Source organism: Oncorhynchus clarkii, chromosome 9 (assembly GCF_045791955.1).
Source record: "Oncorhynchus clarkii lewisi isolate Uvic-CL-2024 chromosome 9, UVic_Ocla_1.0, whole genome shotgun sequence".
NCBI classification, from domain to species: domain Eukaryota; kingdom Metazoa; phylum Chordata; class Actinopteri; order Salmoniformes; family Salmonidae; genus Oncorhynchus; species Oncorhynchus clarkii.
Genome location: NC_092155.1, coordinates 50,831,449 through 50,844,809, shown reverse-complemented (window position 1 = coordinate 50,844,809; position 13,361 = coordinate 50,831,449). Strand labels below are relative to the sequence as shown.

The window sequence follows — 13,361 nt, the reverse complement described above, 5'->3', positions numbered from 1 at the left end:
GAATTATTGACTGTATGATTGTTTATCCCATGTGTAACTCTGTGTTGTTTTTGTCACACTGTTTTGCTTTATCTTGGCCAGGTCACAGTTGTAAATGAGAACTTGTTCTCAACTGGCCTACCTGGTTAAATAAAGGTGAAATAAATCAATCAATCAAACATTGGTTACCATGCTGAAGTTGATGGTTGTATGATTTTAAGTTTTTGTAATGGACAATAAAATCATCATTATCTCCACCCATGTAATCACTGTCATTCAGAATGTTTCCTCACACTTGGACATGTAAAACTAGCCTCTGGGTCACTTTGAAAGAATTGTTATTTTGACCCCATTCATAACAATCAAATCAAATGTATTTATAAAGCCCTTCTTACATCAGCTGATGTCACAAAGTGCTGTACAGAAACCCAGCCTAAAACCCCAAACAGCAATCAATGCAGGTGTAGAAGCACGGTGGCTAGGAAAAACTCCCTAGAAAGGCCAGAACCTAGGAAGAAACCTAGAGAGGAACCAGGCTATGAGGGGTGGCCAGTCCTCTTCTGGCTGTGCTGGGTGGAGATTATAACAGAACATGGCCAAGATGTTCAAATGTTCATAGATGACCAGCAGGGTCAAATAATAATAATCACATTGGATGTTGAGGGTGCAACAGGTCAGCACCTCAGGAGTAAATGTCAGTTGGCCGATCATTCAGAGTATCTCTACCGCTCCTGCTGTCTCTAGAGAGTTGAAAACAGCAGGTCAGGGACAAGGTAGCATGTCCGGTGAACAGGTCAGGGTTCCATAGCCGCAGGCAGAACAGTTGAAACTGGAGCAGCAGCACGGCCAGGTGGACTGGAGGACTCCTTGATGACAAGGAGTCATCAGGCCAGGTAGTCCTGAGGCATGGTCCTAGGGCTCAGGTCCTCCGAGAGAGAGAAAGAAAGAAAGAGAGAGAGAGAGAGAGAGAGAGAGAGAGAGCGAGAGAGAGAGAGAGAGAGAGAGAGATAGAGAGAGAGAGAGAGAGAACAATCAAACATACTGAGCTTTGTTCAATATCAACAAGCTCTTGGAAAGTAATCTGAGATTGGACTTAATCTTTTTGCTCAACCATGGCTTGGGTCAGGCCAAAGGGGCACAGGCAGCCCTGGGGTGTGTTAACCTGTACCATAGCTGACCATGACTTCAGCACTGGGCTCTAGATCCCTTAAAAGTGTGGATCTCCAGAGCTCTCCTCTGGCCATCTGAAGCCTGTCATAGGCCTGCTGAATCCAGTCGAGACCAAGGCAGGTATGATGCTGGAGGACTAGGGACACATCTACGGTGAACATCTGAAACCCCCCAGGACAGGATGAGGGAATGCCTAATGCCTTTATGTTGTTGTCTTAACCATTCATTCCTTTGCTAAGACCTCTGAGATAGTAGGCTGAGATAAACTCACTGAATGTGGTGTTATTGAATATTGATTTGATTTGATTTGATTTTGATTTGAATAAAGACAAAGTGAGGCTGCTAGTGCTCATTCAAGTGTTGTAGTGGTATGTACTTTTGATATCAAACTGCATTTGCAACCATGAAAGCTGTGTCCTAGAAAAACAACAATTGATAAGTAACAACCAGGATTCAGAAAGGCCTAGTCGAATCATCCATTAGCCCTGCATGAAAGATAACAGGTAAGATTATGACAGAGAAAAACAAGCTAAGTGCAAGTTCGTGACATGTTGTTGTTGTGTTCCATCACTGAAAAATTAATGTATCTGATTTGGATTAATTCAGATGTGGCTCTGATTAACGAGTTGTGGTTTCTGCTCTTATTTAGCCAGGGAGAAATGGCTCTTCCACTATGGCAGGACATCTAGGGCGGATCCATGGACAAGTCCTAATAAATTACTCCCTTACTGCCTGCGCATGAATCTACTTAATGTGTGAGAAAAACAAGCCCTATGTCCATTAAGTTGCTAAAGCACACAAACACATTGTGTAGAGAGGGATGGATACCAGGGTGTGTATTTGAGATACAGCACATTGCGGAGAGATCCTTTCTGTGGAGACGTGACGTCATGAAATGATGCAATCCTCTTCTCAGCTGGTAGTAATATTGTACATTTCCTGTAAGTAAGTCGTAGTTGTTTTGAAAGCTTTTCTCTCAGGCAAGGTTTCTCAGAACGGCTCTAATACTTGTGCTCCCTGTGGCATTACAGTCACGGAGCACATTCTGGAAGAAGGGCTTTTGGGAGGGTTCAGGATCAGCTTATCAGGTCTCAGCTTTCAGTTCATTCTGCAGACCTGTGCATACCGAGCTACTGACCATGGACAGCTGGAGTGTTTGGTTGCTATGTGTATGTGAGGGACTTGGCCCCACTTCTCTGGTCTAATGAAGTTTTAAGGAGCTCAGAGGTCCACACCCTCTATGGCTCTAGTGACGCAAAAAAAATGAAATAAACCTTTCCTGTGAACACTCCAATATGACTGATACCTACCGCATGTGTAATTCATGAATGGAATGTTAACCACTAGACTGAATGACAGCAAACATCACATGCTCAAATCTGTTGTTTTACTGCCGTGCAAAACCCCTGTCTCTCATAGACTCATACTGGGTATGTCTTCATGAAGTAGTATTGAGAAACATGTATGGAAGGGTCTCAGTGTGCTGAACGTACTGCCCTGAACCTTACAAAGACCCTGTGTAAAAACACCCTGGTGTGAGCAATGGGACATTCCCCGGTTCCAGCAGGATTCTATGAATTATGGACTGGGGAGACTGCTTTGTTTGTTACATTTGTCATAACTGAAATCATGAAATCCCGTTGCAATTCAGGACTTAGGAATGTGTCCCTAATATTAATAAGCATTTCTTTAATTTGATTGTCATAAGGAATGCATTCCTGGAAATTAAAATTGAAATCTGAATGACCACATTGAGGTGGATTGCAGAAAAGAGTCTGGTAGCTACCAAATGTTGATGGTACAGAGATGTGCATGTGCCAAGTGAATCACGTCCCACTCAACCCAACGCATAGGATCACATTACATTCTTTATCAGCAATGGAAATTCCTCTGTTATGAAGAGCTGTAACGGAAGGAGAATGAAAGTCAATATGACACTGGGGTGAGATACAACACAACATAGGTCAACTGCCTGATGCTGCTCACTCTTCCCATGTTTGGATTTAAGATCTTTCCTGTCAGGTGCACTATGGGGAAATCTGTGTCCTGACTCCGTGTTGAGAGCACAGAGTGAAGGCCAACTGCGTGTGAGTCAGAGATTTGAACAGTATCTGTATCTCAACGTATCTCGATCTGTGTCTGTGTCCAGCCTGAAATCACACCAGATTCGTAAGAATAGGCCGATTGTTTTCAAGTGGTGTCGGTGCGTACCAGTCAGAGCAGCGTGTAATGTGACCTAGTGAGGGTGAGGGTGGTGTGGGTGTTCTCCTGTTGAGAGCGGGGTGGAGTCACTCCCTCTTAATATCTCCAGCCTGAGATCCAAGAGGAGAAGAGACAGAGCAGCTGAAGCACACACTATACACACACTATACACACATACACTATAAGTACACACACAAGTACATTGACCAAAATAAAGATTTTCACACACATACACATACTCACAGAACACACATCTACACACTGGAAACACACATTCACATACAGCAACACCCTCTGATACCGTCAGACATCTGAAGTGACCCTTGAGAGAGAGAAAGAGAGGACTTTACTGCCTAGACATGCTGAGGGGGACACTTCTCTGGGCTGGGCTGATGGGATTCTATGTCATCATCACCCTGTGTCCAGCCTCTTGCCAGCTGAGCGAGGACGACGCAAAGACCCTCGTGGAGCTGCACAACAGCTACCGTGGCCAGGTGGTGCCCAATTCCACCTACATGTATAAAGTGGTAAGGGCAGCATGACTGGGGGGGCGGATAGGAGGTTCTCTACCTGTCCGCTGCGGGATGGGTTCAGTCTGGGCACCTCTGCATCAGAATAGGTGGAAATGATACGTTTTAGCCCTTTGTGGTGAGGAGCTTCTTGGATATTGGGATACTACTGTATGGCTGGTGGGATTGATGGAGTTTACCCCTGTTTTGACTTCCGTCACCTGGTGTGGTTAGTTATACTCGTTGTTCTCATGGGGTTAACATGTATTAGAATTGATCTCAGGTGGATGTAGATACATAGGTTTCTTCTGTTGAGGGGATTTTTGATTGATATTTATGCTTGTGCAATGCTGCCAGTTGTTCAGTATTGTACATGAAATGGGTGCTTCAGTACCTTAAAATATCTAAAAAGTATTCAGCTTTGAAACGGTCTTGCATCAAAACTGAACTCTGCCTGCATCTACAGTGTCATGGCCATTGCTTTGACATGACATCAGCATGTTATAAATTACAAAAAGCTTGTTGTGCAGAACATTTACCACAGTGCCGCAGAAGATGCATCATACCTAATACATATCTGACAGTCCCAGGGACAGGTCTCTGCCTGTCTCTCTGTTAAGATGAACGCAACACCGAGGCCATTTTCATGAATGGGTTCTTATCATTAATTCATAGCATTAAAGCATTAATTGCAGTTGAGTGGAATCATGAGTCATCATGACCAACAAAACCGCAACATTCCAACAGTTAAACAGTAACTTCCTGTGACGCATTGCATCATCCTTACCTTCTGTGAATGACAGGAATGTCTGTCAAACATCACAGTAATAAATTACTTGGAGAAAGACAGATCATGTGGACTATACAAGAAGAAACAGAACATACCTATTTGAAACAAGAAATTAATGTAACTTTTCATTTGTATTTTTATGGAAGATTCAATTAAATTTTAATGGGTGTTTCAAAACATAGCCATATGTCATTGACTCATGTATCACAGCTTTCTACGTCACTACTTGGTGATCAATTGATTGAGTCAGGTTTCATCTGCAGAGTCACACCCCATGGCGACGTTCGGCGGTCACCGACCTTCTAGCCATCGCTGATCCTCTTTTCATTTTTCTTTGGTTTTTGTCTTGTCTTCCGTCACACCTGCTTCCAATCCCATCAATTAGATGTGTATTTAACCCTCTGTTCCCCCTGATGTGATTGTTTGTTGTAAGAGCTTGTGCACGTCTGTCCTGGTGTGCGTCAGGTTATGTGCCCATTATTTGATTGTTCTGTTTCCCGGTGTTTTTGTTGTTGTTATTAAACTGTGCCGTTTGGAAACACAGTTTTTGCTCTCCTGCGTCGGACTTCTCTGCCGCCAGTACGAACTCCTTACGTTCAGTTCAATTCCTATACAAGTATTGTAATGAGCAAGAGGATAAGATGGCACTTGACAGATAAGGCTTGATCGTGATTTAGCTCGCCAAATGTTATGGTGGCAATTGGTTCGAAGAGATGCAGTATTGTACGAACGCGTATTGTCTTTGTATCATGACCTGTCCAGACAGAGACGTCCAGTGTGGAGTCATGTGAAGTTCAGTTTATTTGTCCAGTCACCCCATGACTCTAAACAAACAGAGGTCTTGTGTTGGAGGCCGGGGATACTAGTTGAAATTCCACAACATCTTGCATCCTAGCCTCAGGACATCAGATCTCCTTCTCTCTGTTCTTGGGCAAACAGAGCTGTACATGTTTGTCATGCTTCAGCCAGAGAAAACAAAGGCGTCCCCCTGACCATCTGGTCAGCATTAGATGCTGTGTCCAGCACATGGAAAATCAAGGACATTCCACCGAACAAGGAGAGGGACCAACTTCGGCGGAATTCGTGACACTGAAACTATGTAGGATAAATTCACATTCCTCAACCACTAACACCCGTATTACTGAAAGGTTCCTTATAAGTTCCTTCGTAAAAGGTTTGATTTAATAAGGAAGGATCATACAAAGGAGTATGTGGTTTACATGGGAATGTTGGTGTGACTAATGTAATGTACAGTATGGTTTATGTCTAGTTAAAGGTGTGACTACTGTAATGTACAGTATGGTTTATGTCTAGTTAAAGGTGTGACTAATGTAATGTACAGTATGGTTTATGTCTAGTTAAAGGTGTGACTAATGTAATGTCAAATCAAATCAAATCAAATTTGATTTGTCACATACACATGGTTAGCAGATGTTAATGCGAGTGTAGCGAAATGCTTGTGCTTCTAGTTCCGACAATGCAGTAATAACCAACGAGTAATCTAGCTAACAATTCCAAAACTACTACCTTATACACACAAGTGTAAAGGGATAAAGAATATGTACATAAAGATATATAAATGAGTGATGGTACAGAGCGGCATAGGCAAGATGCAGTAGATGGTATCTGGTATCGAGTACAGTATATACATATGAGATGAGTATGTAAACAAAGTGGCATAGTTTAAAGTGGCTAGTGATACATGTATTACATAAAGATGCAGTAGATGATATAGAGTACAGTATATACGTATACATATGAGATAAATAATGTAGGGTATGTAAACATTATATTAAGTAGCATTGTTTAAAGTGGCTAGTGATATATTTTACATCAATTCCCATCAATTCCCATTATTAAAGTGGCTGGAGTTGAGTCAGTGTGTTGGCAGCAGCCACTCAATGTTAGTGGTGGCTGTTTAACAGTCTGATGGCCTTGAGATAGAAGCTGTTTTTCAGTCTCTCGGTCCCAGCTTTGATGCACCTGTACTGATCTCGCCTTCTGGATGATAGCGGGGTGAACAGGCAGTGGCTCGAGTGGTTGTTGTCCTTGATGATCTTTATGGCCTTCCTGTGACATCGGGTGGTGTAGGTGTCCTGGAGGGCAGGTAGTTTGCCCCCGGTGATGCGTTGTGCAGACCTCACTACCCTCTGGAGTGCTTTACGGTTGTGGGCGGAGCAGTTGCCGTACCAGGCGGTGATACAGCCCGACAGGATGCTCTCGATTGTGCATCTGTAGAAGTTTGTGAGTGCTTTTGGTGACAAGCCGAATTTCTTCAGCCTCCTGAGGTTGAAGAGGCGCTGCTGCGCCTTCTTCACGACGCTGTCTGTGTGGGTGGACCAATTCAGTTTGTCTGTGATGTGTACGCCGAGGAACATAAAACTTACTACCCTCTCCACTACTGTTCCATTGATGTGGATAGGGGGGTGTTCCCTCTGCTGTTTCTTGAAGTCCACAATCATCTCCTTAGTTTGGTTGACGTTGAGTGTGAGGTTATTTTCCTGACACCACACTCCGAGGGCCCTCACCTCCTCCCTGTAGGCCATCTCGTCGTTGTTGGTAATCAAGCCTACCACTGTTGTGTTGTCGTGGCGTGCGTGGCCACGCAGTCGTGGGTGAACAGGGACATCAGAGGGCTCAGGAGAGGGCTCAGAACGCACCTTTGTGGGGCCCCAGTGTTGAGGATCAGCGGGGTGGAGATGTTGTTACCTACCCTCACCACCTGGGGGCGGCCCGTCAGGAAGTCCAGTACCCAGTTGCACAGGGCGGGGTCGAGACCCAGGGTCGCGAGCTTGATGACGAGTTTGGAGGGTACTATGGTGTTAAATGCTGAGCTGTAGTCGATGAACAGCATTCTCACATAGGTATTCCTCTTGTCCAGATGGGTTAGGGCAGTGTGCAGTGTGGTTGAGATTGCATCGTCTGTGGACCTATTTGGGTGGTAAGCAAATTGGAGTGGGTCTAGGGTGTCAGGTAGGGTGGAGGTGATATGGTCCTTGACTAGTCTCTCAAAGCACTTCATGATGACGGAAGTGAGTGCTTCGAGGCGGTAGTCGTTTAGCTCAGTTACCTTAGCTTTTTTGGGAACAGGAACAATGGTGGCCCTCTTGAAGCATGTGGGAACAGCAGACTTGGATAAGGCTGGATTGAATATGTCCGTAAACACACCAGCCAGCTCGTCTGCGCATGCTCTGAGGGCGCGGCGGGGGATGCCGTCTGGGCCTGCAGCCTTGCGAGGGTTAACACGTTTAAATGTTTTACTCACCTCGGCTGCAGTGAAGGAGAGTGCATGTTTTGGTTGCGGGCCGTGTCAGTGGCAATGTACAGTATGGTTTATGTCTAGTTAAAGGTGTGACTAATGTAATGTACAGTATGGTTTATGTCTAGTTAAAGGTGTGACTAATGTAATGTACAGTATGGTTTATGTCTAGTTAAAGGTGTGACTAATGTAATGTACAGTATGGTTTATGTCTAGTTAAAGGTGTGACTAATGTAATGTACAGTATGGTTTATGTCTAGTTAAAGGTGTGACTAATGTAATGTACAGTATGGTTTATGTCTAGTTAAAGGTGTGACTAATGTAATGTACAGTATGGTTTATGTCTAGTTAAAGGTGTGACTAATGTAATGTACAGTATGGTTTATGTCTAGTTAAAGGTGTGACTAATGTAATGTACAGTATGGTTTATGTCTAGTTAAAGGTGTGACTAATGTAATGTACAGTATGGTTTATGTCTAGTTAAAGGTGTGACTAAAGTAATGTACAGTATGGTTTATGTCTAAAGTTAAAAGGACCCTTTTAGACAGACATAGTCATTGTCTTCCTCCATTGTTAACATAACAAACCATCCCTTATCGGTTTGAGGTATTAACATTTCAATAGCGGAGAAGGAAATTCCTCTTGCTACAGGCAGTATTAGAAGGAAATTCCTCTTGCTACAGGCAGTATTAGAAGGAAATTCCTCTTGCTACAGGCAGTATTACAAGGACATTCCTCTTGCTACAGGCAGTATTACAAGGACATTCCTCTTGCTACAGGCAGTATTACAAGGAAATTCCTCTTGCTACAGGCAGTATTACAAGGAAATTCCTCTTGCTTACAGGCAGTATTACAAGGAAATTCCTCTTGCTACAGGCAGTATTAGAAGGAAATTCCAATGCTGAATAGAATGATTCATTTGAAGTAGTTTGAAGTTGTACACTATTGGAACACTGATATAATAGAGTTGCATAGCAGGCAATGTACAAAGAGTTCTGTTTTGGTCCTCAATGTTGGTTAATGTCTCCCTCTGTCGTTCAGTCTGCAGCACTACAGCTGTACAGATGACAGGTAGCAGTCAAGCAGATTATTGGTAGTTTACGATGGTTTGTCACTTTTCCCCCTTCAGAAATGGGATGAGAATCTGAAGATCATAGCTGAGGGCTATGCTGTGAAATGTATATGGGAGCACAACCCGGATCTAGAGGAGCTGAACATGGGAGAGAACCTGTTTGTGTCCAACGGACTCTTTGACCCCAACATTGCCATGGAGAAGTGGTTCCTGGAGCACCTAGACTACGACTACAACAACAACAGCTGCCAGGATGACAAGATGTGTGGACACTACACTCAGGTGAGTGACACGGGGAGATAATGGTTACTGTATTTGTAGAATAGACTTCTTATAACACAGTACTACAACTGTGACAGGTTGAATATTCCTTTATGTCTTTACTCCTGTGTGTATAACCCCTGTGAAAGTGGGTGATGATGATGATGATGATGATGATGAGGATAGTGATGGTGATGGTGATGGTGATGATGGAGATGGAGATGATGATGGTGATAATGGTGGTGATGATGGTGATGAGGATGGTGATGATGGTGGTGATGGTGATGATGGTGGTGATGATGATGGTGATGAGGTTGGTGATGATGATGGTGAGGATGGTAATGATGGTGGTGATGATGGTGGTGATGATGATGATGGGGATGATGGTGGTGATGGTAAGGATGGTGGTAAGGATGGTGATGATGATGGTGGTGATGATGATGGTGATGATGATGGTGATGAGGTTGGTGATGATGATGGTGAGGATGGGGATGGTGGTGATGATGCTGATGATGATGGTGATGGTAATGATGGTGGTGATGATGATGATGGTGGTGATGATGATGATGATGGTGATTATGGTGATGATGGTGGTGATGATGATGATGGTGAGGATGGTGATGATGGTGGTGATGGTGATGATGATTATGGTGATGATGGTGATGGTAGTGATGGTGATGATGATGATGGTGGTGGTGATGATGATGGTGATGATGGTCATGGTGATGATGGTGAAGATGATGATGATGGTGGTGATGATGATGATGATGGTGATGATGATGATGATAATGATGGTGATGATGGTGATGATGGTGATGATGATGGTGATGATGATGAAGACATCAATACAAGACTGCTGGGGATGTTTCAGATGGTGTGGGCGGACTCTCACTCAGTGGGCTGTGCTGTTCATCGCTGTGACACCATGGAGGGGCTGTCCTTTGAGAAAGCCACCTTCCTAGTCTGCAATTATTACCCAGCGTAAGTATGTCACCAGAGAACATGGACTAAATTACACATTCATCTCCTATTTCTACCCTTAGACATTCAGTTAACATAATGAATCCTTACCATTGCATTTCACTGATTGCGTTAGGGTTAGCGTTACACCTGTAGAGGCATTGTAATACCATTCTGGGGTTAGGGTTAGGGTTGGTCCCTGACTAACAGCCCTGACAGAGTGACCACTGACCTGTGTTACCTTTTGCATTTCAGAGGTAACTTTAATGATGAGAAACCCTATGAGGAAGGTGAATGGTGCTCCAAGTGTCCAGACAACCTGCCACGATGTGACCAGAACCTCTGTGGTAGGAATTCAGCACATGTCAATCACACAACTCTGCCCGCAACTCCGCCTGCCTGCCCCCTCTCCTGTCCCCCAAATGTATTTTACCTCACTATCTACCTCCATTGTCTTGGAAAACACACAGATGTAAAATCTTATTCTCTCCAACCTGACCTAAGTGTCGAGCCAATTGTGGTTGATCATGATATTCCCTCTTTGTGAAGATTGATTTGTTGCTTTGGGCTAGGGACCCTGTAATCAGTTTCGAAGACAGATTTCTCATTATTGTTTCCCACAGTGCCTGATGCACCTGAGCTTACAGAGGAGCCTGATGTAGAGAAGGAGACAATGGACAGCTCTCCCCCAGGCACTGATGAGCCCTCCACACACACAGCCACAGCCACCACCACAGCCACAGACACAGCCACAGCCACAGAGGACACACCGCCATCACCACCGAGGACACAACCAGACTACTCATCAGCCCCTGAGCCAACCATGGCTGACAGAGAGGAGACAGGCACAGAGCCTGGGGATGGGGAGGAGGAGGAGGAGGAGGAGGAGCAGGAGCAGGAGGAGGAGGAGAAGTGGGAGGGGGAGGAAAGAGCTACAGAGAGGGAGAAGGACAGTACTAGGGAACAACCTCCGGCCAACGCAGGAAGTGTTTCTACTTCCCTAATTCTGGTTACTAGCTTGATGCCTTTACTGTCACTGGGATTGTGAGGGAGTTGCATGAGGGAAAAGGTATCACACACAACACACACACACACTATCTGGAGCTGAACTGGACATTGCTGGAAGTTGAATTACATTGTGATATAATTAAGCAAATAAGGGCTGAGGGGGTGTGGTATATGACCAATATACCACAGCTAAGGGCTGTTCATATGCACGACGCATCGCAGAACGCCTGGATACAGCCCTTAGTTGTGGTATATTTGTCATATATATATATATTGGTCATATACATTGGTCTGATATACCACGGCTGTCAGCCAATCAGCATTCAGGGCTCGAAACACCCAGTTTATAGTTAAGCAATAAGGCACGAGGAGGTGGCTAAGGGCTGTTCTTACGCACGACGCAAAGCGGAATGCCTGGATACAGTTCTTAGCCGTGGTATATTGGCCAAACACCACAAACCTCTGAGGTGCCTTATTGCTATTATAAACTGGTTACCAACGTAATTAGAGCAGTAAAAATAAATGTTTTGTCATTCCTGTGGTATACGTTCTGATATACCACGGGTGTCAGCCAATCAGCATTCAGTGCTCGAACCACCCAGTTTATAATTATGTATACAGCATGGATTTATATGAAATAAACCAAAGTAGCTAATTTGATGGTTATTTAGCCATTATTTGCTGGCAAATAATTACAGTTGGTAGTTTGCCATATGCCTTTTTAGCAATAAGCATAGAACATACAGTAGTTAACAATGTAATATAACAGTTACGACCTGTGACCAATCTAACAGCAACTACCTTTTAAAGCAAGGCACATCCTCTATAAACATGAACGTGATTCCTAAGCCTAAAGGAGCATAACTATTGTCAATATTGAATATTTCTGTAAATGTCTGTATATAGAGTGTAATAAATATTGTTTGTTCTACTTGCCGGGTCCATGTGTCATATACTGCGAATACATGTGTCTCACTACCACAAAGAACAGAAACCAGCAGCCTGATGAGCAGACGAGCTCCTCATCAAAATGACCTCTTTTAGGGCCATAAAAATGTGAGTTCAAAGGTTATTCTGTATCAGAATATGCTTTGTGTCTTCCTATAGTCCTTTCTTTCTGTAACGTTTTATCATTCTCTCTCCTTTAACCATTTTCACCAGTTAGGTGTGTTGCATGTCAAATAGATATATAACGAAGTGGAGAAAACAAACAGCAGAAAAACAGAGTCGGCCTATGCAAAGGAAGGGATAAAGTGGTTGGTGGGAAAGTGCAAAGCCCTGTTAACAAAAGGTTAACACCTGGGGAGAAAAATATAAAAATCCAAACACATCTGGCTCAGCCTGGCCTGGCTTACAGTCAGCAGCACAACTGAAATATTCATTTACCACTTCTCTGTGAGGCTATTTCTGGAGGTGCATTTAGACACTCAGGCCTCCACAGCGTTCACAGAGAAATGAGAATTAATCGAGGGGGGCCCGGGCTCCACTTATAAGGTACCCAGAACTGAAGGACTTTCTCGCTCCCTGGCTCTGGTATTTTAGATAGATTTTTAAGAGACTTGATTTTTTTTTTAAAACTCTCCTAGGCATTGAAATGTCACGTTACATCACGGGCTCGTTAAATGCATGTCCTCCTTAGATGATTCGATGTGACATTTTTTTGGTTTCTCCGAGTGCTGACGTCAGCAGTTAACCAACCCTGTCAGCTGTTAAAGTGCATGTCTGTACTGTATTAATGGGTGTGTGCACACAGTCTTTAATGAATGAGATTCAAAGACAGACAGAGAGACTCCCGGTGGGTTACAGTGGCTAATTGTACAACACGGACTGCGCCATTGCACAACACAATGCCAACATTTATATATGAAATATGGCTAGACATATCAATACAGACAGACACAAGTAGTGGATGCAGAGAGCCCAGAGACCAAAACAACAGGCAAAGTCAGGCATGGTGAGAGGGGATAGCAGGACACCACCTGCAGGCTAGCTGGGACTGGGAGAAGAAGCTGGGAGGCTGGCACTCCGTGGGGACGTGATTGAAGATGACATGAACTAGTGTGCTCTCTCTCTCTCTCTCTCTCTCTCTCTCTCTCTCTCTCTCTCTCTCTCTCTCTCTCTCTCTCTCTCTCTCTCTCTCTCTCTCTCTCT

General features: G+C 44.0%; 1 protein-coding gene across 1 annotated transcript; it reads left to right on the top strand.

Moving 5' to 3' along the window:
• The first annotated feature begins 3,473 nt into the window (after window positions 1–3,473).
• On the top strand, window positions 3,474–12,140 carry LOC139417282 (peptidase inhibitor 15-like). The gene is made up of 5 exons (XM_071166542.1): window positions 3,474–3,878; window positions 9,039–9,263; window positions 10,114–10,223; window positions 10,458–10,549; window positions 10,826–12,140. The coding sequence occupies exons 1-5, from the start codon at window positions 3,711–3,713 to the stop codon at window positions 11,248–11,250; spliced, it is 1,020 nt and encodes a 339-aa protein (XP_071022643.1). The 5' UTR covers window positions 3,474–3,710; the 3' UTR covers window positions 11,251–12,140.
• The last annotated feature ends 1,221 nt before the right edge of the window (window positions 12,141–13,361 follow it).